A 27,347-nucleotide genomic window follows, 5' to 3' on the forward strand; every position below is an offset into this window, starting at 1 on the left:
CTCCCTGGGTAGGAATGTGTTATTTACCACCCGTGATAAAGGCCCGGTGTCTTTAACTCCTGACCCACGCTTCTCTCCCAGAGGAAGAGAAACACTTCCTGGAGGGCAGGTGGGAGCCGCGTGGCCTTCCACGCTCACATACACTCACTTTGTATATATTTGCAGATGTGCAAATGAATTTTGCTGATTCTTTGATTGTTCCGGCAGATATCTGAGGACTTAGAAATAGGCTGACTCTGGTCCCTATTGAACAAGTCTTTAAAAAAAATGTTATTCCTCTTCTGCTTGTAAAGAAGATATTGTCTATAGCAGTGTCAGTCACAACCAGAAAACACCATGATGTCTGAAATACAATTTTTTTATTATAAATATAGAACAGATTTTACAAACAATTCAGAAGTGGCCTTAGCCAGGCAAAATTAAATAAACCCAGCATAGCATGGATGAAGGAAAGTACATACAATCAGTGTCTAGATTCAAAATCCCTGCAAGAGGTACCTGAGTAGAACAACTCCCAACGAATTCTCTTGGAGGAGGTCTGGCAGGCAGGGCATGAGATCACACAGTTAAGATCAAGTAAAACCTTTTGCTTAACAGTCCAAAGAGATGGCACTCGTGTGGCAGAGGGCTGTGGCAGAGTTCTATTTGCCTTTCTTTCTCTTGTCTCTTTTTATTCTAAGACATCCTGGGTATCACAGACCCCATGAGAGAGAGGAGAAGACAAGTTTCAGAGGCTGTTCAGAAAGCCCCACGGGCCTGATCTTATTCTTCTATTCCTGTCCGCACACCTTTTCCCTTCCCAGCTCTCATTTCCCAGAGGACCTTAACGTGCCATGAGCTAGTGAGTTTGATAAAGAACCTCCCACTTTCTGCTTTGCAAGGAACCAAACACTAGCAAAGGCCAAGGTTTTCCAAGAGCATGGTGGGAGGGGGGACAAACAGGTGAAGAAATGCGTAGGCAGAAACATGGGAAACAAGGTAGCCGATACCTGGCCCACCCACGACACATAGAACCAGAGTTTGGTCCATTTCTAGCAAGATGGAGGAAAGCCCCTGGGGCTGGAACTCAGGGCCTGGGTGCTGTCCCTGAGCTCTTTTGCTGAAGGCTAGTGCTCTGCTACTTTGAGCCACACAGCACCACTTCTAGTGGTTCATTGGAGATAAGAGTCTCACAGACTTTTCCTGCCCAGGCTGGCCTTGGACCGCGATCCTCAGATCTCAGCCTCCTACGTAGCTAGGATACAGGCATGAACCACCAGTGCTCAGCTTCTGGTTATTTTCTATTTGGAGCTGTTCACAAAAAAAAATAAATAAATCTTGAGAGGCTCCTGGCCAAGGTGGTCTGAGGAGCGTGTGGGGTGGGGAGGGGGGCTTTTTTTACTTAACAGCTTGGCTCACACAGCTGAACTAGGTAAAAACAACCCCTTTCAAATAAAAGGTTATGAAGATTGAAATACTAGAATGTCTCAGAAAAAAGGAAAACCCCAGTACCACCAGTTTGTGCATTAATATTATTAGGTTTGTTTCTATTTTTACATAAGGTGCTGCTATGTAGCCCTGGCTGGCCATGAACTCATAATCCTCCTACCTCCACCTCCCAAGTGCTGAGAATACAGGCATGAGCACCGAGTGCAGTTCAATGATTATGCATCCTTTAGCAGTAGGTAGCTCCCTAATCTCTTCCCAAGTACCCAGCATATTGTGTCTATTAAAAACTAGACCTTCCCCCAAATCACTCCCCTTTTTTTTGTGTGTGCCAGACCTGAAGCTTGAACTCAGAACCTGGGTGCTATCCCTGAGCTTTTTCACACAAAGCTAGTGCTCTACCACTTGAGCCACAGCTCCACTTCAGCCTTTTTAAAGTAACTTATTGGAGATAAGAGTCTCATGGACTTTCCTGCCTAGGCTGGCTTCAAACCATGATCCTCAGATCTCAGCGTCCTGGGTAGCTAGGATGACAGGCTTGAGCCACCAGCACCTTGGCTGTACTCAGTCCTTTTCTAGGTACTTCCTGGAGTAAGCAGCAGTTATTATTAAAGATGTATGAGCACTTTGGCCTTTTGTAGTAGGAATCAGATAACAACTCCATAGTTCCTAGTTACTTCTAGTGGGTTTTCTGGAGGCAGGCCTGCCCAAAGTGGCAATTAGGTGGTGTTCCAGCCAAAAAGCAAGGTATCTGGACCCTGATGCAACAGACAGGCTGCGCTGATGGGACAGAAGTAGAGAATTCCCCAATGCACTGTGGGTGATAGATTTGTTTTTCCTATATATAGTGGCTTCATACTTGAATTTGGAGAGAAAAGCCATTCCTGCTTTGCTTTTTTGTTGTTGTTGTTTTCTCTCTGTCCCTTTTTTTCTGGTACAACACGACCAAAAGAAAAAGAGAAGAAAAGAAAAAAGGATCTCATCCTCAAGGCTATGGCAAACTCAAGTTAGACTCTGCTAAGACAGGCCTGGAGGGGTAGTAAAGGAATATTCTCTCCCTTGAGGGGGGTGGGAGCTCCTGGTGACTCCAAAAGCCAGCTTTGCCAGACTCTGGGATGCACCTTCTCTTCCACAGGAGTCCAGCAGTCCTTCCAGATGGGCACAAGAGGGAGAAGGGGGGACCCCCCCACCCTTTCTCCCTGAGGACTGAGAGTCTTCCAGCAAGATGGTGAGAGACTTGGGAAGTGGCAGTAGTGCATCAGGCAGGTGGAAGGTGCTACTTCTTTTTCACTTCCGAGTAAACCGTTTCTGTAGCCACTGAGGTCAGGGGTACTGGTGCTGAGTTTTTTGGTTGTGCAGCATTGAACTTCAGGGAAGTATATGAAACTTCATCCATCTGAAAAGTATGAGCGGGGCTCTGTTCAATAAGCATTGCATTGGCTGGGAATGTGGCTTAGTGGTAGAGTGCTTGCCTAGCAGGCATGAAGCCCTGAGTTTGATTCCTCAGTACCACATACACAGAAAAGGCCAAAAGTACCACTGTGGCTCAAGTGGTAAGAGGGCTAGCTTTGAGCACAGAGAGGCTCAAAGACAGTTTAGAGGCCCTGAATTCAAGCTCCAGGACTGGCTATATATATAGTAGCGTTGTAGCCGAGCACCTGTAATCCTAGCTACTCAGGAGCCTGAGATCTGAAGATTGTGGTTCAAAGCCAACCTAGGCAGGAAAGTCCATGAGACTCTTCTTTCCAAAAAAGGTAGAAGTGGGAAGTGGCGCTGTGGCTCAAGCGTTAGAGCGCTGGCCTTGAGCTGAAGAGCACAGGGACAGCGCCCAAGCCCAGAGTTCAAGCCCCATGACCGACAAAAAAAAAACCACCACCAACAAAAAATAATGCATTCATTTGGGGCTGGGAAGATGGCTCAGTGGTAGAGCGCTTGCCTTACATGCATGAGGCCCTGGGTTCAATTCCTCAGCACCACATAAGCAGAAAAAAAAAGCTGGAAGTGGCACTGTGGCTCAAGTGGTAGAGCGCTAGCCTTGAGCTGAAGAGCTGAGGGACAGCACCCAGGCCCAGAGTTCAGGCCCACAACCGGACCAAAAAAAAAAGGTAGAAGTGGAGCTGTGGCTCAAGTGGTAAAACACTAGCCTTGAAAAAAAAAGGCTCGGGGAGGCCTGGGAACGTTGGCTTAGTGGTAGAGTGCTTACTTAGCATGCATGAATTCCTAGGTTTGATTCCTCAGCACCACATAAATAGAAAAAGCTAGAAAAGCCATATGTATAGAAGTATGTTCTATATCCTGACTTCCATTGCTCTTTGTATAAAAAGACTGAAAGATTTTGTGTATCTGTCTGTCTCGCGTGTGTGTGTGTGTGTGTGTGTGTGTGTGTGTGTGTGTGTGTGTGCGTGCATGTGCGTGTGTGCGTGCACACGCTCGCATTGGTACTGAGGCTTGAATTCAGGGTCTCATGCTCTTGCTTTGCTTTTTCAGTCAAGGCTGATACTCTACTACTTGAGCCACAGCTCTACTCCACATCTTTTTCTGGTTAAATGAAGATTTACCTGCTGAATTCAAACTGTGATCCTCAGATCTCAGCCTCCTGAGTAGTTAGTATTACAGGTGTATGTTACCAATGCCCGACTACAATTATACAGTCTTGCTCTAAGATACTGCACATAAGAGTGAGTAACCCATTACTCTCCTGTTGCCTTGAGGAAATGAGACCCAAAGTTCACTCATATTTGCCTTCAAGTCTAATCCATTCTTTCCAGAGAGATTTTCTGTCGGGGGAAACAAAAAGCCCATGAAACTTTCTGTGCTTACCTCATTAGGAGCATCATCACGAGAAATTTCCGGACCTGGAGAAGCAAACCAAGACTTAGCAACCTTTGGGACTGCAAAGCTGAGTTAAGACCTTGTATTTTCTAGCTTGAAGAGGTAGAAGGTGGTGGGTGCTGGTGGTGCTGGTGGTAGTGGTGGTGATAGTGGTGGTGGTGGTGGTGGTGGTGGTGGTGGTAGTGGTTAGGAACCAGAGGCTGCAAGCCCATCTCTGGAAATGTAATATCCACTACAAGGCCTTCATTTTTATTATTATTTATTGCCCACATGTGTTTCTTAACAACATGGCCCAATGGTAAAGAGGGGCATTGAGACCCACAGCACCCAGAGCACCGATAAGACAAGGAAAGTCTCACCAAGGGAGAATGCCCAGGTCCATAACAGAGGCAGGAGGGAAAGAGTTAGGGCAAGGAGATGGCGCTTGCAAACTTGGTTCCCTCAGGCCTACCTAGCTTAGGTAGAGTGGCTTAAGAGGGGCATGAAGCCCTCTGCCAACTTAAGGACTGGGAAGAAGAGATCACTTTTGTGAAAATTTAGAAAGCAAGGAGTGATTTGTGACTCCACGATTGGCTGCCAGGGCGGGGCAGGGGGTGGTACGTACCCCCTTCTCACAGGGGTGAATTGGCTTACTTACTGTGACTGGAGGCTGAGGGTTTGTGCTCTGTGAGATCACGCTGGTTGCTTGCCCTAAATAAATATCAGACACTGTGACTGCTATTCCCCAAGAACAAAGACCTTTGCTCCCTGAGCCTGGAAGGCAGGGGTCAGAAGATAATCTCTGGATACTCTGTCATATTCACTTGCATTCCTCATTCTTGGGTCTCGCACAGTCCCTGTTGTTCCTTTCCTATCGGTGAGATGTCCTGTCCATCTTCTGTCTGACTTTGTGTGTGTGTGGGGGGGTGTCAGTCATGGGGCTTAAACTCAGGGCCTGGGCACTGTCCTTGAGCTCCTTTGCTCAAGGTGAGTGCTCTACCACTTTGAGCCACAGCACCACTTCTGGTTTTCTGGTGGTTCATTGGAGATAAATGGACTATCCTGCCCAGGCTGGCCTTGAACCACGATCTGTAGTTCTCAGCCTCCTGAGTGACTAGGATGAAAAAGATGACAAGCATGAGCCACCAGCCCCAGGCCTTTTTTCTTCTTCTTTTTTTCTTCTTCTTCTAACTGCTTCTGAGCCTGTTTAACATCTCTCCTAAGTTTGTATTTCACAGATAGACTTTGGATTTTTATTTGTCCTCTCACACTTTAATGTGTCTGCATTCTCTCAGCTTTTCTTCCTGTCTTGTTCCTCCTCCCTCCTCCTCCTGCTATTGTGGTCCACAGAACATGGGATTTGCTTTCTCATGCTGCTCTTTTTATTTCCTCATCTGTTTTCTTTCTTAGCTCTTTGCTTCCCGACTAGGATAGGGGTGGGACGGGACAGAGGAACATAATTGGATCAGTTTGCTGTAGAGTTGATCTGAACTGGACTAGCCACATCCAAGAGACAAAAGTATGAAGACAGGGAGCCTGGAGATCCATAGGTATGAGTGCTAGAAAGCAGGAAGTTTAGCAAAAGGAGGCCATCAGCCCAGTGGAAGAGATAAAGAGCTCCTTCCCCCTCTCATGCATGGCAGTTGACATGGAGAAAACGGAAGGAGAAGAAAAGCCATCATACCCGCCAGTCTTCCGGGAGTACAGGAAATATGCCAGGGCTGCTATCAGAGCCACCCCGGCCACAACTCCAACCACGATGCCAGCAATGGCCCCAGGGGAAAGGTCAGAACTTGATTGTGTTGGGTCATCTGTCATGGGAAGAAAAGAGAAGACATGGAGGTGAAATTATTTGTCAGTGAGGGAGTCGTGGAAAACACTTCTCAGCACAAAGTATGGGCCATTGGTGCCTTCAGGGAGGTAATTTCCGTGGGAGGGTTGATCAGAGGAGGTGAGGTGAGGGGTGATTAACAGAGTAGGTCCTTTTGCAACTCCTGGTGGCTCTAGATTACTCATCAGCCTTCCCTCCATCCCATCTTGGCCTTTCTACACTCAGTAGAAGGTTTGGGGATGAGAGAAGGGTGGATTGCTGTGTGTTTGTTGTACTTTCTTTACTTCTTCATAGTCCCATCTTTTTTCTCAGTGATAGCCAGGAATATGGATCTGGTGTGTGTGTGGGGTCACCTGTCTCAAGGGCTAAATGGACAGAGGCCCATATTGCGCACCCTGAATTCAGTCAGCACTTCCCCTGCACAAGAGACTGTGATTCCATGGCTCCTAGGAGGGCTAGAAAAGCAGGTGCGGGGGCAGGGGCGCTAGGAATGTGGCTTTGTAGTAGAGTACTTGCCTAGCATGCATGAAGCCCTAGGTTCAATTCCTCAGTATCACATACACAGAAAAAGCTCAAAGTACCACTGTGATTCAAGTGGTAGAGTGCTAGCCTTGAGCAAAAGACACTGAGGGACAGTGCCCAGGCCCTGAGTTCAAGCCCCAGGATGGGCAAAGCAAACAAACAAACAAACAAAACCACCAAAAAACCAAGCAGATGCAGTTCTGAAAGACAGTTTGTTCATTTTTTTTTGTTTGTGTGTTTGTTTTTTTCTCTCTCCGATGGCCAGCTTTGGCTCAAGAATTCACACCAACCTTAAGAAACACTGCTGGTGAAAGCGTCCTTCTGCTCTTTCGCTGCACTGTGGTCTGAGGCCTCTCCCAGGCCTTCCTCCTCAGGGGTGTTTCCCCCAATTAAGCTGCTATGTCCAATCCCACTGTGACTGCACCTCAGCAGATCCAAACTCATCTACCAGACTAGAAAGTTTGCATTTAACTCTTTTTTTTTTTTTTTAATTTTTGCTGGTCTTTGGGCTTGAACTCAGGGTTGGGTGCTGTCCTTAAGCTCCTTTTGTTCAAGGCTATCACTGTATCACTTGAGCCACAGCTCCATTTCCAGCTTTTTGGGAGAGTTAATTGGAGATAAGACTTCCATGGATTTTCCTGCCCAGACTGGTCTCGAACTATGATCCTTAGAGCTTGGCCTCCTGGTAGCTAAGATTATAGGCTACCACTACCCGGCTTTTTTTTTTTTTTAAATCTCTCCCAGGTTTATTTGGTGATTTTATTTTTGGTATAAAGTTCTCTCTTCTCCCCCCCCCCCCAATACTTTTTTGCATCTGTTTCTTCTTTATTCCAATTACAACTATTTGGGCCTCTGCCCACACCCAGCTGAAAGCTGACAATTCACATCGGCTATGGTTATGAGGACCAAGCTCCTCACTGTGTGCTAGTATGTGTCTCACAGTTGATCTACACGCTAACCCCGTCAGGTAAATGCTCTTTCCATCTCACGGATGGAAACAGAGGCTGGGAGCGGTGGGAGCACTGGCATAGATCTGTATGACGAGTAGAAGGTAGATCTGGCCGCCTGACTGTGGCTAACAATAACCTCAGTGTGAACAGCAGCTAATGTTTAGAAACACTTCCTCTGTGTGGCACATTGCTGAAGAGGTTAAGAATATTGGAGAAGTGACTTAGAGAAGTGCATGTTTTACATTCAAAAAAGAGGGTCTTGCCAGGTGCCAAGGACTCAAGCCTATAATCCTAGTTCATCAGGAGGCTGAGATCTGAGGATTGTGGTTCGAAGCTAGCCAGGAAAGTCCATGAGACTCTTATCTTCAATTAACTCTCTTCCCCTACAAGAGCCAGAAGTGGAGCTGTGGTCTCAGGTGGTAGAATACTGGCCTTGAGCACAAAAGAGTATAACAATGCCCAGGCCCTATGTTCAAGTCCCAGGACTGGCACCCCTCCCCCACACACACACAATCACTAAAGCTAGAAATGAAACTGGAAGCATTAGTACTATTTAGAGCAACAAGGATTCTAAGAGTATCACATACCTGTCATCTGCAACAATTGAATAACCTAGATAAAATGGACAAATTCCTAGAAACACAAAACCCACCGAGTAAAATCATGAAAAAATAGAAAATTGAATCCATCCATAGCGAGCAAAAGCACTTGACAAAAATAACATCCTTTTATGACGAAGTACTCTACCTAGTTAGAAAGAAACTACCTTACTAAATACAAGTCATAGCTAGAAATCCTACAGCCAACTTCATACTCAATGGTGAAAGACTCAGAAGCTTTCTTCTAAGATCAGAAATGATAGAGGGGTACCAGCCTATCAGCCCCTCTGTTCAATATACTATTAGAAGTCCTAGACTGACCTACAAAAATAAAATTATCCTCAGTGGCATGAACTTGCAGGTAAAAAATTGTAAGGATCTTGCAGAAACTTCTAGAACTAAGAAGTCATTCATCCTAGTTACATGGGAGGCTGAAATCAGGAGGATTGCAATTCAAGGCCAACCCAGCCATTAAAGTCTGTGAGACTCCACTGCAATGGAGAGGAGCCGGGCATGGTCGCAGGCATGTGTGTTCCTGGGCAGGAAGAGAGACCTTATCCCCAAAACAACCAGTATAAAGTGCTGTTGGAGGTGTGGCCTGGTGGTAGAGTGACTGCCTAGAAAGTATGAGGCCCCGAGTTCAAACCTTAGTAACTGCTTCATGTCTTTTTGTTTTGTTTTGTTTTTGTCAAAAAATGGTGTCTGCACTGAAAAAATGTACCATTTTCTCTCACCATTCTTTGAATAGTATAACCCAACAACTATTTATATAGCATTGCATTAGGTATTAGAAATAACCTAGAGATGGAGCCAGGCACCGTGGCTCATGCCTGTAATTAATCCTAGCTACTCAGGAGGTTAAGACCTAGAGGATTTCAGTTCAAAACCAGCCTGAGCAAAAAAAGAAAAAGAGGGGCTGGGAGGTGGCTTAATGTCCATAGAGTGCTTGCCTAGCATGCATGAAGCCCTGGGTTCCATTCCTCAATGGAAGTGAGGAAGTGGCGCTGTGGCTCAAGTGGTAGAGTGCTAGCCTTGAGCAAAAGAAGCTCAGGGACAGTGCCCAGGTGCTTAAGTTCAAGCCCCAGGACCGGCAATGAATAAATGAATAAATAAATAAATAAAAAGTAAGACTCCACTTGCAATTAACCAACACAATGCTGACACTGAACCTTGGAGCCTCAGAGTCTCCGCCTCCTGAGTAGCTGGGATTACAGGCGTGAGCCACTGGTGCCTGGCTTACTTCCTGTTCTTTTCCCTGTGACTTATCCATTTCTGCACCCATGGTAAAGAAATTCCCCTGCCTTTGCCACACCCCCCCCCCCAGTAAATTATACAGGGAGAGGAGGGGTGACTTACAATTCACATCCAGCCTGAGAGGGTTACTCTTCATTGAACTGACAGGGTTGGAGACCTCACACCTGTACTCCCCGCTGTCCTCCCGTCTGACAGGGTCTATACTGAGCGTGCTGTTGTTTTTGGACAGCTTCGTCCTCGTGGTCAGCGGCAGACTCTGTTCATTAAAGAGCCACCGGATCGTGATTCCAGGGTCTGTAGAGTGGCAGGTCAGGACCACAGATTGCTGTTCTGTGACCGTGGTGTTGCTGGCTTGGATGGAGGGCTGCGTCACCGGCTCTGCAGACAGAGGGGAAAGACCACTGAGGCAGCCCATCCTCAGAGAGCTTAGCCCGGGGCCCACGGTAAGGCCCTCGCCCTCTCTGCAGTGGTTGCCTGATGATTAATAAGGACCCTGTTGTTACCTCCCTCTGAACCCCCCAGATCGTCCAGGGTGACCCTCTGACTGGAGCCCCCATCAGCTCTGTGGGTTCCACAGCCCACGCTACCAAAGACCCCACAGTCAGGCGAAACATTTTCCTCCACAGACTTTTGTGCAACCCTTTCCTAGTGATCTCTGGGAAATAAAGTAGGTTTATATTGAGAGGGAAGGTGGTGGTTATTTTCTCTCTCTTCATTGAACACTTTTGTCAGGGAACTCAGATGACTCAGTCTTCATGAGCTCAGGATCGGGAGAAACTCCAAACTAAAGAATTATTGTTTGAAGAGGACTTTTATTTCCTGATCTGTAGATTAAACAGCACAATGAATGAGAGCCATAGAGGTGAACGGTCACCGGGTGCACAAAAGCCTGGCATTCGCATCGTTCTTACAAATAGACTCACCGGCACTGCCCTTCCCACCCCTGGCAAAGCTTCCTGCCCCTCCCGCCAGCATCCCTCCCGCTCCCCCGTGTGCACCATGTGCTCTGGGGTTCCCAGTCAGGTGCAGCTGAGAGACACTGACTTCGATTGACTTCAAGATTTAGCCAGATCTAAGATAGGCACCTTCTCTACCTGCCCCATCTCAGCCCCTGTGGAGTCCGCCCTGCCAGTCACCCAATGAGACAGAGACCGAGCAGGGAGCAGAGCTCCGAGCCGCTGCTCTTCCCCCACGCCCCCCCAACCATCTGATGGGGTTCCTCCCTTCCTCGTTCAGGGGAGAAAACTCTTTGATCACGAAAGAAGTTAAAGAAAACAAAAGAAGCCATAGAAAGGGTTGATTTAGTGGCAGAAAGAAGCTACTTGACAAAGACCCCATTTCTCTTCTCCTGAGAGCCCCCCCTCCCAACCTGGGACTTTTTGGGTCTAGGAGACCCAAACCCCACGTCAGCCAGCCATGAGAAAGAAACAAGCAAATCTCAGCAGTAGAGCTGGAGGCTCAGGGGAGGGATTGCCTGTGTCTAGAATTAACTTCAGAGACCAGACTATTCCAGAGCTGATGTCCTAGGAATCCACTTACCAAGGACTGTAATATTCTTGACTGTGCTGCTATTGAGGCCAGTAACAGAGTTATAGGCGAAGCAGGCATAAGATCCACTGTGGTTGACAGTGATGTTGGGGATAAAGAGTGCTGGTGTAGATGACTGAGGCCTCTCATTGAACAGCCACGAGTACTGTGCAGGCGGGTTAGAGGCTGTGTGGCAGGAGAGGCTGAGGTTGGTCCCTTGACCAACATAGGAGCTTGGGGGGGATATGATGGGGATATCCGGGCCATCTGGAGCAAACAGAATAAAGTCACGGTTGATGTCATCAGACGGAAGATGAAGTTCCCTGTCTGTGGAAGGCCCCGGCATCCCTCTGAGCCCCGTCTCAACCCTAAGTGTCAGCAGCAGGCACCAGTGGCTCACACTTACAATCCTAGCTAGTTTCTGGGAAACCCTTCTCTCCAGTGAGCCAGCAAGAAGCCAGACGTTGGCGCTGTGGCTTCAGTGGTGGAATGACAGCCTTGAACAACAACAACAGCAACAAAAAAAACAACCAAACCAAATAAAAAAACCTAAGGGACAGTACCTAGGCTCTGAGTTCAAACCCCACAACTGACACCCCCCCCCCAAATCAATAATTAAATGAAAACCGTGCCATCCAAAGCTGGGACTGTATGCATTGATGGAGCACTTTGCTGAGTGTGCACAGGGCCCTGGGTTCATGCACAGAAAAAAAACAAACCTTAAACCACTGAAAAACCCCAACTTTATCCTGTTGTATTCACTGGGCTTGAGTCTGACACAAGCTCTGTCCTTTATGAGCCTCTCCCACCAGGAGAACATTCCCCCACACCCCCAATCCCTGCACTTCCATTCCTTAGCTATGGCTGCCTGGATGTACTTGGAAGTGATGGAGATGGTTTTAGGCAGCCTGGGTATCTGGGGGTGAAGGGTCTCTGCCCTAGGACCGTGTCTTTAGGCTGGGCAGGCAGGATGATGGAGAAATAGAAGCTACTCACAGGAGACATTCAAGGTGAATGGATCACTTCGGTTGTCACTCACTAGATTCCAGGTTCCACACTCATAGGGCCCCATGTCATTCCTCGTGACATGGAATAAAGTGAGAATCCTGTTGTCTGGGGACAGGTGCAGTCTGGTGTCATTTGGAAGGCTCTGGCCACTTATCCACCACTGGTAGTTTGTATTCTCTGTCTCAGGATCACAGGTTAATGCTACAGAGTCCTCCCCCTCCATGGGGCTGGAGTTGTTGCTTGTGATGAAGGGTTTGGATAACTTGGCTGCATGGACAACAGAGAGAAAGATTGCTCTGTGTGGTCCCTATGACCCCCGTAAAGGCCTCTGTCTACTAGCCTGGGCTCCGTCCCTCCTCCCAGCCAGCCTGGGAGTCCTTAACATGCAGGAAGGGTGAGACTCTCAACAGATGCCCAGAGACCTGAGTGCTCAGAAAACATGGGGGCCACGCATGTGTGGTCATGTGAGTGACAGACCCAGGACCTAGACAGAGATGTCTAGCACGTCTCATGGTCCTCACTGCCCCACTGCTAGACACATCTAGATGGAACACCTCCAAGGACACAGACCTCCCTGTCTGGCCCGGGTGTGTGTCCTCTGAGACTTTGCCTTTCAAGGCTGTCCTAGAGATGAATCATGGCAGTCTCCTTCAGCCCGACATGAAGACCAGTCTTGTGAGTCAGTCACACACCTGAGCTCAGGACCAAGGACTGGCCCCAGGTTCTGGTTTTAGGTGGGGCCACAAGGTGAGCAGTTCTGTCGAGATTCTCTAGGTGATTGACTCTAGGTTAGAATGATCTAGGTTAGAATGGGGGTGACAGACAAGGCCTTGTGAACAGTCAAAGTTACATCCTCAGTTAATATCCCTTCCCTGCAGGGAAGGGGAAGGGCCATGGCAGTCCTCCCAGGAACATGGGTTCAAGTTTCCAAGTACAGAAGAACTGAATGGTAGAAAAGTGACAATGAAACAAGGCAATCTGAGCCAGGCTCCGGTGGCTCATGCCTAGCTACTCATCCTAGCTATTCAGGAGGCTGAGATCTGAGGATTGCAGTTCAAAGCCAGCCCAGGCAGAAAACTCTGTAAGATTCTTATCTCCAATAAACCACTAGAAAACTGGAAGTGGAGCTGTGGCTGAAAGTGGTAGAATGCTAGTCTTGAGCTGAAGAGCTCATGGACAGCACCCAGGCCCTGAGTTCAAACCCCACAATCAACAGAAATATGGCAATCTGACCCTCATGGGCCATGTATATTCATCAGGTCTACTATAGGAATTTGAGTAGGTAAGTTAAAAAAAAATGTATTATCAGGGCTGGGAAGGTGGCTCAGTGGTAGAGTGCTTGCCTTGTATGCATAAGGCCCTGGGTTCGATTCCTCAGCACCACATAAGAAGAAAAAGCCAGAAGTGGTACTCTGGCTCAAGTAGTAGAGCGCTAGCCTTGAGCTGAAGAGCGGAGAGACGGTGCCCAGGCCCAGAGTTCAGGCCCCACGACCAGCAAAAAGAAAAAAGAATTGGGGGGGGAGGGGGGAGGCTGGGAAGGGATGTGAAGGGTAAACAAAGGAGGAGGCTGCAATGCTTGGTAAGAAATGTACACATTATCCTGCCCACGTAATTGTAACTCCTCTGTACAGTATGTTCACAAATAAAATAAAATTAAATTTAAAAAAAGAAAAAAGAAAAGTATTATCAGACCAGTTCCCATAGAGAGTGTAACAGGCCAAACTCTGAGTTCTGTTAGTCACATAATAAAGACAGAGGCTGTCCGCATACCAATAGCTCAAGTCTGTAATCCCAGCTTATTCAGGAGGCTGAGATCTGAGGATTGAGATTCGAAGCCAGCCCAGGCAGACAAAACCCAAGACTCCAAACAACCAGCAAAAAGTGGGGAATCTCTAAATACTCAGCAAAAAGCAGGGAATGGAGGCATAGCTCAAGTGCTAGAGCACTCACTTTGATTGAAAAAGCCAAGTGGGAGTGGGAGGTCCCAAGTTGAAGCCCCAATACTGGTGCGGCATGTATACACACACAGACACACACACACACACACACACACACACACACACACACACACACACACACACGAGACATGCCAAAGCTGCTTAGAATCAGAAACTCTCTCACTACAGAGGGGCTCTCAGGGGAAGTTTGAGGTATTCCTATTGTAAGAGATTCATTTTAGTAAATTCAGATGTCTAGGTCCCCAGTGGAGATCCACAGGGATATGAATTGCTTTCTTCCTTCCCTTTGCTCCTAGCAATCAATCCCAGATACGATTTTTATTAAATTCTTCCAAACATGCTGAATCTGACAGAAATGATAGCTACTTTGTTCAAGACAAGCTTCCTGACCTTGAGGTCATCATGAGGACATGGGTGTGTAGGCTGGCTCCCCAGAGGCTGGAAGATGGTGAAGCACACACCCCTCCCCCCCACACACACACACTGGGACCAGGAAGGAGTAAGACGTGAAAAGAGTTTGGCAGGGGCCACTGGTGGCTCACACCTGTCATCCTAGCTACTCAGGAAGCCGAGATCTAAGGATCACAGTTCGAAGCCAGACTGGGCAGGAAAGCCTGTGAGACTCTTCACTCCCCGGAACCACCAGAAAACCAGAAGTGGTACTGTGGTTCCAAGTGGTAGAGTGCCAGCCTTGAGCAAAGGAGCTCAGAGACAGTGCCCAGGCTCTGAGTTCAAGGTCCAAGACTGACCAAAAAAAAAAAAAAAAAAGTGAACAGAATGGCAGAATATAGGGCTTTGTGGTTTGCCAGTCCTGCCCTGCTGCTGGCACCTCTGTTATCAGCCTGGGAGCAAGAGGACAACAGCCGGGAATAGACAGGAAGCTGATCAGCAGGAAAGAGGCAGAGAGAGTGGGAAATACCCATGACAGCATAAAGCAGGCGTTACAAAGACTTCAACTGCCCCAGAGACCAGAAGCATCATGGCTGACTCAGGCTGAGTGGGCCTCACCCTAGCCCAGCTGAGGTCACCCGAGAAACAGATCGGAGAAATGGAATGGGGATCTCAGCCTCCAGCAGGGACTGGGAGCAGGTGTGGCCAGAAATGGTTAGGACACAGCAAGTCAAGTTCCAGTCTCTGAAGAGAGTCCTATGCCCTCCACTCATTGATTCAAGTTCATTCTCCTCACCCCTATCCTAAAACTCCTGAGAGTTAGCCAGGTGCCAGTGGCTCAAGCCTATAATCCCAGCTACTCAGGAAGCTGAGAAAGGAGGATCATGGTTCCAAACCAGCCCCAGTAGCAAAGTCCCTAAGACTTTGCTCCAATGAGCCATCAAGAAATGATGTAAGTGATGTTGTGGCTCAAGTGGTAGAGGCTTGAGCACAGAAGCTCAAGGACCATGCACAGGCCCTGAGTTCAAGCCCCAACCAGGACAGGCAATCCCAAAAAAGCCACCCAACAAAACACCCGAGAGTTGACTGTACACTGGGGCCTAGTGGGGAGGGAAGCAGCAAAGTTCTCTCCTTCATAGCACACATTTTAAGTCCAAGAGAGGTCAGCAGAAGGGAAAATCCAGCACCTTCTTTGAGGGCTGCCTGAAAGAAGTTGAGTTTAGTTCTAAGGTAAGAACTGTACTTGTCCATTGGTTCTCACTAACCTGGACCAGACTCTCCTTCCATAGTGCTGACCCCTGAGGTTAAAGTCTCTGAACCAACAGTTCCTCTTTGGTCCACAGACACCTAATGAGTCCCTGGGCAGGGGAGGACAGGGCTGTGGACATAGACAATCATTCCAAGCCTCTGATCTGCCACCCCATGGTCTGATGACCCTGATTCCACATCCATATTGCTCCATACCTCAGTTTCCCTTTCCTAGGACACATGGTAAACACCCTCCAGCTTACGGGGCTAGAGAGGAGCCACCCACATCAACAGCTCCTCCAAGAGAGAATCCCCTGAGCTGGGGTCTCTATCCCCACACACTGGCCTTGAGTCTCAAAAGCCCCTCAGGGCCTTGGTGTAATGGCTTGGTGTGTCTGACCCTCCGTGCTTGCCGTACTGAGTCTGCAAAGCAGATGCCAGGAAGCCCTCCCCCCGGCGAGGCTCTCAGGGTAGTTCCCAGAGTTTATGACATTCAGACAGGCAGAAAATCATGACTTCTCAGCCCAGACAGGAGGCAGAATTCCAGCTGTGGCTAGAAGCTCCCTTCCAGAGTGAGGAGAGGAGCCTGAGAGAGAGAGAGAGAGAGAGAAAGAGAGAGAGAGAGAGAGAGAGAGAGAGCGTGCATGCACAGGCACTCTAGGGCTGAGCTTGTTTGCCAAGATCTCAGGGCTCCCCTAAGCCAGGCTTTGCCTATGTCCTACAGGTTCTTTCTTAGCACATGTTCCTGGGGGAAAAACGTGGGGGAGATGGTTACCCCATCTGGCTACCATTCTCTGTCTCTGTCTCTCTTTCTGTCTCTGTCTCTGTCTCTGTCTCTGTCTCTCTCTCTCTCTCTCTCTCTCTCTCTCTCTCACTCTGGATTCAGGTGAAGGATTCCTGTCCTTGCAAATCTGTTTCTACTGTGCATGCCCCATCCAGAGAGCAACCTCCCCCAACAGGACAACAGAAAGCAGAGGGAAAGGTGGGCACACAGCCCATCCCCACACACCTATGTTCCTGGGCTGGAAATCACCCTGGCCTAGCACCCAGAGGCCACAGTGAACTCACCGAATACTTGGAACCGTCCAGATGCCCTCTTACTGGCAAAATCACGATCTAAGATGTCCAGGGTGTAGACTCCAGTGTCATTGACGGTGACATTCTGGAAGAAGAGCGATCCATCCTCCTGGATGGTCTCTCGGCCACTATGGGCAGGGCCTGGGATGCTTTGTTTCGAGCTTGCTGAAAATGCTGCAAGGCGATGGCTTTCCTCTGCAGTTTCCCCTTTATACCAGCGATAGAGTTCAGCATTCGGGGGCTGGTTGTGGGCCTTCAGGACAACGTTCTGTCCTTCAGCGGCATTGGGTGGCACAGGTTCGATCGTGAGCTGAGCTGTCACCAGTGGGGGCCACAGGGCTAAAAGGGAGGCTGGGAGGGGTGAGAGAGAAGCCCATCAAGACTGAGATCCTGGTATGGGATGGAAAATGGAGCCCGAGAAAGTGTCTTGAACCCCCTGTCTTGTGTGTCTGTGTCTATCTGTCTGTCTCCTATTGGCTCTGCTAGCAACATGACCTCCATTTCTTCACTGCCCATGAACTTCCCACCCCTTCTCTGTGTGCAGTACTTTTCTCAGAGGGTTTCATGGCTCACCCCTGGCTGCCCTCTCACCCCCTGCTCACACTCGGGGTGTCCTGGGGAGACACCTTCCCTGAACCTCTCCTCTAGAGACCCTGGGGCTCTGCTTTCTCCCCTTTCCCTGCTGTGAACCCTCTGTGGCTCTTGTCACCCCCCTGGCCTCCCATTCTAGATGACCTCACTGGGTCTTGCTGCCCGGCAGGGGCAGGAGCCCTGTGGGGACAGGGATGCTGTGGTCTCTGTGGTCCCCCCTGGGCCTTGACCAGGCTCAGATCCCCCGTGGATGAATGAAGTGGCGTTCCCAGGGCCTTGCATGTCCACGGGGTTTATTTGGCAAGTTCTGAGTTTGGTGGCTAAGGACAGGTTGGTTGGCTGATCTGGTTGGTTTTCTTTGGTGATCAGAGACACAGGTGTCATATCCGTTTTTAAAATACAGCTGACTAGTCACGGGTAACTTGGAACCAGTGGACCTTTTCCTCCCTATTTAGCACTTGCACCTTGTGGACAGTTTTCTGTGGCGGAGTCTTGTCCCGCTCAGGCCCCCACTAGAAACCCTCTGTCTCGTCCCCCCCCCTCCCCTCAGCTCTCCTCCTTCTCCCTCCCACCCAGGGAGCCGTCCCCTCACCTGTGAGCAGCAGCCCACGCCAGGGGACACATCCCCTGCGTGGAGAGGCTGAGCGGGGCTCCATGGTGCCTTTCTACCTAGAAGGGGAAAACCTCGATTCCAGACCCACTCCCAAGCGTGGCTGCTCCGGAGGGCGTCAGCTCTGCCCTCTGAGCTGAGCCTCCTCTCGGGGCTGGAGCACTTTCTAGGGTCACATGGTATGGGGGGGTGGGATCTGTCACCAAGGCCTGCCCCTCTCTCCCTCCTCCCTCCTCCGCCCTTCCTCCTCCCCCTTCTTCCCCCTCCCCGCAGGTTCTGCCTCTAGTTCCTCTTTGCCTTTCCTCGGTGTGGATTTTCAGTCCCTCCCCCGGCCCAGCACGCTGTGAGAAGCAGCAAGGTTTTTAGGGGCCCCTGCCTGCTGTAGGACCGGCTCACCTTAGCGCCACACTGGTATCCTGGCTTGGGGGTGGGGGTGGGGGGTTGTGACCCCTTGGGGGTCTTCAAACCCAGGGAAGTGTTTCCCTTTCAGGACTCAGAAAGCCAGCAAGCCCAGTGGGATTCTCCTGTGGCAAGAAAGTGACAGAGAAGACTCTAGAAGAGGAGAGGGGCTAGGAATGGATCACCTGAGTCGTGGCTGGTGCCCGGGGGGGACCAGATCCAGGGACAGCCAGCAGGAGCAGTGTCTTCAGGAGCTGACCCGGATGTGGTGGGAAGGCAGCTGTGGTGGTGATGACAATGGAGAAACCCCAGGCTCTGGCATCCTCAGCCCAGGGGTACCGGGAGATTCCCCCACCTCCAGGGGCTGTTGACTGAGCAGCGCCTCAGGGCTGATTTCTCTGGGTGCCCTTTGTCCTTTGTCCTCTGCCCCTCTGGCTGTCTAGCCTGCCTCCCATGGCAGGAGGGAGGAGTCGGGGCTGAGACACCTGGCAGAACAGAGTCCTTAGAGACAGGGAAGCAGCAGACAGGATGGAACAGGCCACATGGGAAAGACTTAGTGGAGATCGACAGAGCCAAGGGCAGAAATCAGATTGCATCTCCACCTCCTGAATCCAAGCCAGGTTCAGGCCCCAGGGATTCCTTGGGCTGGGAATTCCCTGTGTGTTCCAATATCGCCCCCTGGAGGCCATGAGCAGACATACAGCCCCGGGGCCAGGACTGCAGCGTGAGTACCTACCCGACTCCAGACGCCCTGACCGCTGGGTGCAGGTGGGCTCTGACCCCGAGGCTTCAGGGCCCTGATCATCTCGGATGCTATTTCCTGAGGGCCCCCAGTCTGCCCAACTCCCATCCCGTGCAGGGTGTGATTAGGAAGAGGACAGCTATTGAGAGACACCCTCTACCCCCCATCCTCAGGGTCGAGTTGCAGCTGTGTATCCAGGGAAGAATGGTCTCAGGAGGAATGATCTGTCCCCAGATTTCACAAGCAAGCCTGGGGCATGTGTCTCTGGAGACTTTACAGCAAGGACACTGTCTAGGGATGTGTCTCTTTGTCTCTAAGTCCCGAAGGTTTGAAGTATCTGTATATGACCATAACAAAGATGAACTGTCCAAAGTGGGTGTGTTTTATTTGTTTTGTATCTTATTTTATTATTTATTTATTTTTGGTTAGTTGTGGGGCTTGAACTCAGAGCTTGGGTGCTGTCCTTAAACATCTTTTGCTCAAAGTTAGTGCTTTGCCGCTTGAGCTACAGCACCACTTCTGGTTTTCTGGTGGTTCATTGGAGATAAGAGTCTCACAGACATCCCTGCCTGGGCTGGCTTTGAATCATGATCCTCAGATCTTAGCCTCCTGAGTAGCTAGGATTATAGGTGTGTGCTACCAGCGCCTGGCTGGCAGATGTGTTTAATATATCATCCTTAAAGACTGATTTTTCCCCCTCAGAACTAGGGTTTGAACTCAAGGCCCTGCATGTGCCTAGTTAGGTGCTCTGCTACTTGAATCCTGCCCCCAACAAGGGCGTGGTGATGTGCACTTGTAGTCTTAGGTACTTGTAGTCTTTGGGAGGTGAAGGAAGGAGGTTTGCAAGTTTGAGGCCAGCCCCGGCAAGTTAGCGGGATCCTGTCCCCAATACAAATGAAAGGCCTGGGTGAGGTCTAATTTATCAGTGTTTCCTTTTGCTGTTCCTGCTTTTGTGTGATATCTAAGAATCTATAGCCAAATAAAATAGAAGGCTAGAAAGATTTTCCCTATGTTTTGTTCTATCAGCTGTTTTCTACTTATAGGTTGATTTGTTTTGGTGTGTGTGTGTGTGTGTGTGTGTGTGTGTGTGTGTGTGTGTGTGTGTGTGTGTGTGTGTGTGTGTGTGTGTGTGTAAGTACGCGTGCTGGTCCTGGGGCTTGAACTCAGTGCTTAATACTAGTGCTCTATCACATGAGCTACATTTTCACTTCCAACTTTTTGGTGCTTAATTGGAGATATAAGAGTCTCACAGACTGCCTCTCTGGCTTTGAACTGTGATCCTCAGATCTCAGCCTCCTAAGTAGCTAAGATAAAAGGCGTGACCTACTAGTGCATAACAGAAATCTTTTTTTTTTAATGCAATGAGAATATAGTTTATAAAACTCATTTTTTTGGTTGGTTGTAGGGCTTGAACTCTGGACCTAGGCACTGTCCCTCAGCTATTCAGCTCAAGGCAAGTGCTCTACCACTTGAGCCATAGCACTACTTCTAGTTTTCTGATGGTTTATTGGAGATACATGTCTCACAGACTTTCCTGCCTGGGCTGGCTTTGCACCATGATCCTCAGATCTCAGCCTCCTAAGTAGCTAGAATTACAGGCGTGAGCCACCCGTGCTGACCAAAGCTCATTCTTCTGCTTGTTGTTATGTAGCTATCCCAGCACCATTATTTTAAAACTTTCTTCTTGGGCTGGGAAGGTGGCTCAGTGGTAGAGCGCTTGCCTTGCATGCCAGAGGCCCTGGGTTCGATTCCTCAGCACCACATACGCAAAAAGAAAAAAGCCGGAAGTGGCGCTGTGGCTCAAGTGGTAGAGCGCTAGCCTTGAGCTGAAGAGCTGAGGGACAGCGCCCAGGCCCAGAGTTCAGGCCCCACGACCAGACCCAAAAACAAACAAACAAACAAAAAAATCTTTCTTCTTTACCCTCTAACTTCTTCCTTCCTTCCTTCCTTCCTTCCTTCCTTCCTTCCTTCCTTCCTTCCTTCCTTTCTTTCTCTCTCTCTCTCTCTCTCTCTCTCTCTCTCTCTTTCCACTGGTCGTGGGACTTGAACTCAGGGTCTGAGCACTGTGCCTCAGCTCTTCAGTTCAAGGCTAGCACTCTACCACTTGAGCTACAGCACCACTTCCAGTTTTCTGGTGGTTTATTAGAAATAAGAGTTTCACGGAGGCGGGGCGCTGGTGGCTCACACCTGAAATCCTAGCTACTCAGGAGGCTGAGATCTGAGGATCACGGTTGAAAGCCAGCCTGGGCAGGAGAGACCGTGAGACTCCTATCTCCAATAAACCACCAGAAAACCGGAAGTGGCGCTGTAGCTCAAGTGGTAGAGCGCTCGCCTTGAGCTGAAGAGCTGAGGGACAGCACCCAGGCCCAGAGTTCAGGCCCCACGACCGACCAAAAAAAAAAAAGTTTCATGGACTTTCTTGGCTTTGAACCAAGATCCTCAGATCTCAGCCTCCTGAGAAGCTAAGATTATAGGCGTGAGCCACCGGTGCCCGCTACCCTCTAACTTCTTTTCGATACTTATCCCAAGATTAAATGATGAAGGCTTGTCTCTGGTCTCTCAGTTCACAACCTGGGGTCTCTGTGGGTCTTAGGCATGTCATTGTTCACTGGAGCAATGAAGTAAGTTATTTTCAAATAAGGAAGTGTGAGCCTCCCATGATGCCTTTCCTTTTCAAGACAGTTTTGACTGTCCTGATGCATCTATTCTTTCCAAACTGTTGTTCAATGGTTCCTAAAGGAGGGGCTGCACTCCTTTCCTGGGGAAGTTGATGGTCTGGAGACACCTCCAGAAACTTCAAGCAGATACAGTAATCATCACTTGACTGGCTGGGTGCCATAAAGAATGGAGGACCATGTTCTCTGCCACACTGTTCACAATAGCCAAGTTGTGGGCATAGCCCAGATGTGAATCCAAAAACTGGGGTGCCTATCTATACACAATGGAATTTTACACGGCCATTAGAAAGCGTAATAAGATGTCATTTGCAGGGAAATGGGTAGACCTAGACCAAATCATGTGAAGGGAGATATAAGCCAAGCACAGAGAGACAAATGACACACGTTCTCTCTCACCTGTAGAAGCTAGATCTAAAGTACCCTGGGGACATGATAAATGATACAAGACTCTAGGCATCCACACACAGAGACACCAAAGGAGGCTAGTCTTTGAGGGAGGAATGCAAAAAGGCCTCTGATCATATAAAATACTATTTATCTACATTAACTGCAGGACATGGAAGAAAAAAAAAGAGTAAGGAACTTGAAGCACTCACTCCCAGGGCGGGACTGGCAGCATCCACGCTGATAGCTCCACAGATTTTGGACCAAGTTTTGCCAATGGGATTATTTGTATTTCGACACCTTAGTTTTCTTCCTAACTGCCATAGCCACTGGTCTTAGTGTGTGTGTGTGTGTGTGTGTGTGTGTGTGTGTGTGTGTGTGTGTGTGTGTGTGTGTGTGTGTGTGTTCTGGTTTATTCTCTGGGGTCGGGGGCTTGCCCTACCTATGAACCCCGAGCTGCAGGAGGTGGCCTGGCAGGGGCCTCAGGGCTGTGAAGGGAGGAGGCAGCCCAGGGCTGATGGAGTCCAGCACATCTGCCCCGTTGTGGCAGGAAGTCACCAATAGAGGGTGCACACGCTCTTTTGCCTGTGTGTGTGGGGGGGGGGATGGGGGGTAGAAACCAGCCCTGAGTCTGTGTCCCTAAGGGCTTTGTCACGTCACGTCACAGCCGCCGTGTGCACGGCCCAGGGCCGCTGCGGGCCCTTCCAGGCTGGACCTGAGCAGTGGGAGTCGGGTTCTTCAAGCAATGCCTTCAGCCGGAAGACCCAGGAGGCCCTGTGAGAGGACAGCGCCCCCCCCCCCCACACACACACATCAGATGATGGAAACCCACTAAGCAGGGAGCTGGTGTGGAAGATGACCATAGCCAACAACAGCTACAACACCTCGAGGCTTTAAGCATCCATTGATTCAATGAGTTTGAATATAGTCAGGTGCCCAGAGCTCACGCCTGTCATCCTAGCTACTCAGGAGGCTGAGATCTGAGGATCACGGTTCAAAGCCAGCCCAGGGAAGAAAAGTCTTGTGGAGACTCATCTCTCCAATTAATTCTCAAAAATCCAGAAGTGGAGGCTGTCTCTCAAGTGGTAAAGCACTATAGCCTTGAGCTCAGGGACAGCATCCCAGGGTCCGAGTTCAAACCCCAGCACTGGTACAAAACAAAAAGTTCAGCTAGGGCTGGGAAGGTGGCTCAGTGGTACAGCTCTTGCCTTGCATGCCTGAGACCCTGGGTTTGATTCCTCAGCACCACATAAGCAAAAAGAAAAAAGCCAGAAGTGGCGCTGTGGCTCAAGTGGTAGAGTGCTAGCCTTGAACTGAAGAGCTGAGGGACAGCGCCCAGGCCCAGAGTTCAAGCCCCACGACCGGACCCAAAAAAGAAAAAAATTTCAGCTATCAGGCCGTACCACCTCAGTTCATGAACCACTCACCCATGCTTTGTAAAGAAAGAGAATGGCGACCACTGTTTTCATAAAGAGGCAAAACTGGAGGCTGAGTTTAATTCACCAGGGGGAGCTAAGGGTCACTGGGGGTCACCTCCAGCACGAGGGGGTCACTCTGGCTGGCGGAGGCGGGGTTGGAGACCTCACACCGATACTCTCCGGCGTCCTCCCTCCGGACTGGGTCAAGCCTGAGCGTGCTGTTGTCCTGAGCCAGCTTCATCCTCTCCGTCAGCTGCACGCCCTGATTGTTGAAAATCCACCGGATGGAGGTTCCCGGGTCACCAGGGTAGCAGGTGAGGACCACAGATCCCTGATCTGTGACTGTAGTGTTGCTGGCCTGGATGGAGGGCCGTGCCACCGGCTCTGTGGAGGGAAAAAAGAAAAGAAAAGAAAAGAAAGGGACTGGCTGAGTGAGGTGGCCCAGAGATGGCACTGGCCGCCCGCGGCTGCGTTTGGAAAGACCACCCTTCCCTCTGACTCCAGATCACCCCAGTGTGACCCTCACCAGACCCTCTATGTCTCAGCAGCTTTCTTAAGTGGAATTACTCTCTTCTAAACTTCTATGTGATCCTTTTTTTTCTTTTTTTTTTTTTTTGTGACCCTTAAGACATCAGCTTGTTCCTTCCATACACTTCCGTGTGTAGTAAGGAGAGCCAGCTTGGCATTGCCGTGTATCTCTAGGGCAGGGAATATTTCCATAAACTAAAAACAAAAAAGGACATTCATTCTTTATTATTTATGATGGAACAAAAGCAGCGCAGACTCTCTGATGACCTTAGTAGCTAGAAGGGTTCCAGTCTGAAGACTTCTCAGCCTAACAGGACTTGGACTCCTGGCCTGTGGATTCATTGTGACTTGGAAGGAAACTCTTACAAGGAAGTAGTCACAGTTTTCAATTTAAAAAGAGAGAGAAAAAAAAGAGACACTCTTAGAAATACAGGGAAAATACCTTGACACAAAAAGGTCACAAGAAGAAAAGTTCATGGGTAACTTAATTCTCAGTTGTGAAACACAAAGGCTTTTAGTCTACCACCAGGAACAAGACCGGAATACTGCATGTGTCACTTTCATTCAGAATAATTCTAGTCCTAGTTAGAACAATTGGACCAAAAAGAAAGAAAACAGCGTAAAGTGCTAAAGAAGAAGCATTTCTATACATTTACCGACAAACAGTCTCAAAAGGAAGAAAATGATTCCATTTATAATAGCATCAAAAAGAATAACACCTTTTTTTTTCTTTTTTGATTGGTCATGAGGCTTGAACTCAGGGTCTAGGCACTGTCCCTGAGCATCTTTTGCTCAAGGCTGGCACTCGACCACTTGAGCCACAATGCCTCTCCAGGCTTTTTTGAGTAGTTTATAGGAGATGAGAGTCTCTCAGACTTTCCTGCCTGGGCTAGCTTCGAACCACAATCCTCAGATCTCAGCTTCCTGAGTAGCTAGGATCATAGGCATGAGCCACCAGCACCTGGCTAAAAATAACATCTTGCAGATTAGATTTAACCCAGGAGGAAAATACTCAACAACCTAAAAACTGCGAGGCATTCATGGAAGACGTGAAAGCTGCTGAGTTCCAGTGGCTCACATCTGTCATCCTAACTACTCCAGGAAGCGGAGACCTGAGGTTGGCCACTCAAAGCCAGCCGGGGCAGGAAAGTCTGTGACACTCTTACCTCCAATAAACTACCAAAAAAGCCAGAAGTGTGGCTGGGGCTCAAGTGGTGGAGCACTTGCCTTGAGCAAAAAGGCCCAGAGAGAGCACATAAGTCCTGAGTTCAAGTCCCAGAACAAGCAAGGGAAGGAAGGAAGGAAGGAAGGAAGGAAGGAAGGAAGAAAGAAAGAAAGAAAGAAAGAAGGAAAGAAGGAAAGAAAGAAAGAAAGAAAGAAAGAAAGAAAGAAAGAAAGAAAGAAAGAAAAGAGAAATAGACATTCCATGTGCCTAGGTTGATTCATTTGCTAGGAGACCATTACTAAAGCAAAGCAATGTACACCATCAACGCTTTCTGCTTCAAAACCCCAGATAGAGAAAAAAGACACCCTAAAATCCACATGGAATGCCAATGGCTCCCATGAGCCAAAATATTATTGAAAGAGAAGAGCACAGCTGGAGGTGTCCGATCATTCTGTGGAACCCTGGAACTCCTAATACCCAGAGGCCACGGAAGGGCCACTCACGGAATACACGGAGCTGTCCCGACGCTCCCTGAGTCCGAAGGTCTCTAGTTAGGGTTCGTAGGGTATAATAGCCTGCGTCCCTCCAGTTGACACTCTGGAGAAGCAGAGATCCATTGCGGTATATTTTCTCCCGACCACTGTAGTCAGGCCCTCGGACGATGGTATGATGGTCTACGACAAATATTACCATTTGATGGTTGTCCAGGCTCCTTTGCCCTTTGTACCAGGTATAGCTTTTAATATTCTTGGGCACATTGTGGACACGTAGAAGGACGTTTGTCCCCTGGACAGCATTGGAGGGCACCAGCTCAATGCTGAGTTGGGCTGTAGCCGGCAGGCTCCAGAAGAAGAAAATGGAAGCTAGGAGGATGAGAGAGAGAGAGAGAGAGAGAGAGAGAGAGAGAGAGAGAGAGAGAGAGAGAGAGAGAGAGAGAGAGAGAGAGAGATCCATAGATTACTGGGTGGGAAGATGGAATCCAGAGTCCTGGGAGGTGCCTTCATCCCTATCATGACAGACAGACTGACAGACAGACAGACAGACAGACAAGACACTTATGCCTCTATGTGTGTCTCCTCCGGGCTCACAACCTCCATTCTTTCCCTGCCCTGAACTTGTCCCTCCTGTCTGTGTGCCATACTCTTCCCAGGAGGCTTTATAGCTCACCCCTCATAACCCTCACCCCTGCTCACAATCAGGGTGTCCTGGGGAGACTCTGTGGTCTCAGTGGTGGCCCCCCAGGCCTGGGACAGGCTCAGACACCTGTGGGTGCATGAACTTGTGTTCCTAGATTCCACGGGCTTTATCTGGCAATTTCTGAGGTTGGTGATTAAGAATATGTTTCATGATCTGGTTGGTTTTATTTTGGGGTTTTTTTTTTGGGGGGGGATTCATCAGGACAAAGGTGTTGTATCAGTTTTTAAAGCACAGCAGCCAATGATACGGATTTGGAATGGGAACAGCTGAGTGCTTCCTCCCTGATTAGTTTTTCCTTCTGTGAATTTCAGTTCGCCGAGAGCTTCCCGCAGCCGAGCCTCTGTCACTGTCTGGTGGCCTCACCTCTTCGACTCGAAACAGAATCCCTCTGTCCCATGTCAGTGACACTCTGCACTCCTCTCCCCCTGCCTCATTCCAGACACCCGCACCCCTACCTGCGAGCAGGTGCCCCCGCCAGGGCCCAGGGCCTCCGTGGAGAAAGGCTGCAAGAAGTTCCATGCTAGCTGCCGCCTTCTCTGTCCTCCCTCTGTGGAGATGAGCTCAGTTCTAGCACAGATCCCACGTGGGGCTGCCCAGGGGTCAGCTCTGCTGTCCTTTGTTCCTCTGAGCCTCTCCTCTCAGGGAAGGAGTCCTTCCCTCGGTCATGTGGTCCAGGGGCAGGGTCTGTGTCAAGGACACCGCTCTATCCCCTCATCTTTCAGTCCTGCCTTTTTCCTCTTCCTCCTCCTCCTACTTCTTTTTCTCCTCCTCCTCTTCCTCCTCCACCTCCTTCCCTTCCTCCTCCTCCTCTTTCTTTTTTTGTTGGTTCTGGGGCTTGAACTTAGGGCCTGGGCACTTGTCCCTGAGCTTTTTAGTTCAAGGCTGGTTCTACCACTTGAACCACGGCTCGACTTCCAGCATTCTTGGTGATTCATTGGAGATAGAGTCTCACCGACCTTCCTGCCCAGACTAGCTTCATACCTGGACCCTCAGATCTCAGGCTCCTGAGGAGCTAGGATGGCAGATGTCAGCCAT

The 27,347-nt window shown here is 49.3% G+C and overlaps 2 protein-coding genes across 8 annotated transcripts in view; one reads left to right on the top strand and one right to left on the bottom strand.

The window, feature by feature from the left end:
• The window catches only part of LOC138811249 (CD177 antigen-like), a 74,323-nt gene that overhangs the window by 27,292 nt on the left and 19,684 nt on the right, over positions 1–27,347 (top strand). For 2 of the 3 annotated variants that reach the window (XM_069998975.1, XM_069998976.1), the window contains one exon: positions 4,254–4,328. The gene's annotated coding sequence lies outside the window, so the exon portion shown is untranslated. Of the gene's footprint in view, positions 1–2,565; positions 2,654–4,253; positions 4,329–27,347 lie in introns of those variants that run through there. The other variant, XM_069998974.1, reaches the window with a different exon arrangement.
• On the bottom strand, positions 343–26,982 carry LOC138811254 (carcinoembryonic antigen-related cell adhesion molecule 1-like). Of its 5 annotated transcripts, none has more exons than XM_069998988.1 (10): positions 26,768–26,982; positions 25,619–25,978; positions 16,592–16,951; positions 11,916–12,194; positions 10,932–11,186; positions 9,495–9,770; positions 5,921–6,047; positions 4,895–4,947; positions 4,246–4,280; positions 343–2,821 (listed from the first exon to the last, which is right to left on the bottom strand). In XM_069998988.1, the coding sequence occupies exons 1-10, from the start codon at positions 26,829–26,831 to the stop codon at positions 2,702–2,704; spliced, it is 1,929 nt and encodes a 642-aa protein (XP_069855089.1). In that variant the 5' UTR covers positions 26,832–26,982; the 3' UTR covers positions 343–2,701. The 5 variants fall into 5 exon arrangements, with proteins under 5 accessions (XP_069855089.1, XP_069855086.1, XP_069855085.1 ...); XM_069998985.1 differs by lacking the exons at positions 25,619–25,978; positions 26,768–26,982 and adding exons at positions 17,784–17,860; positions 18,386–18,598; XM_069998984.1 differs by lacking the exons at positions 25,619–25,978; positions 26,768–26,982 and adding exons at positions 17,784–17,860; positions 18,198–18,598.

Source organism: Dipodomys merriami, unplaced genomic scaffold, assembly GCF_024711535.1.
Source record: "Dipodomys merriami isolate MVZ:Mamm:240054 unplaced genomic scaffold, mDipMer1.0.p SCAF_52, whole genome shotgun sequence".
Taxonomy (NCBI): Eukaryota; Metazoa; Chordata; class Mammalia; order Rodentia; family Heteromyidae; genus Dipodomys; species Dipodomys merriami.

Coding starts and splice junctions, on each gene's coding strand:
- LOC138811254 (XM_069998988.1), bottom strand. CDS start 26,831: ATGGAACTTCTTGCAGCCTTTCTCCACGGAGGCCCTGGGCCCTGGCGG. Junction 6,048..9,494: donor TCTCAGGCTGGATGTGAATT/GTAAGTCACCCC, acceptor TTCCCATGACAG/ATGACCCAACACAATCAAGT. Junction 4,948..5,920: donor TACTCCCGGAAGACTGGCGG/GTATGATGGCTT, acceptor ATATTTATTTAG/GGCAAGCAACCAGCGTGATC.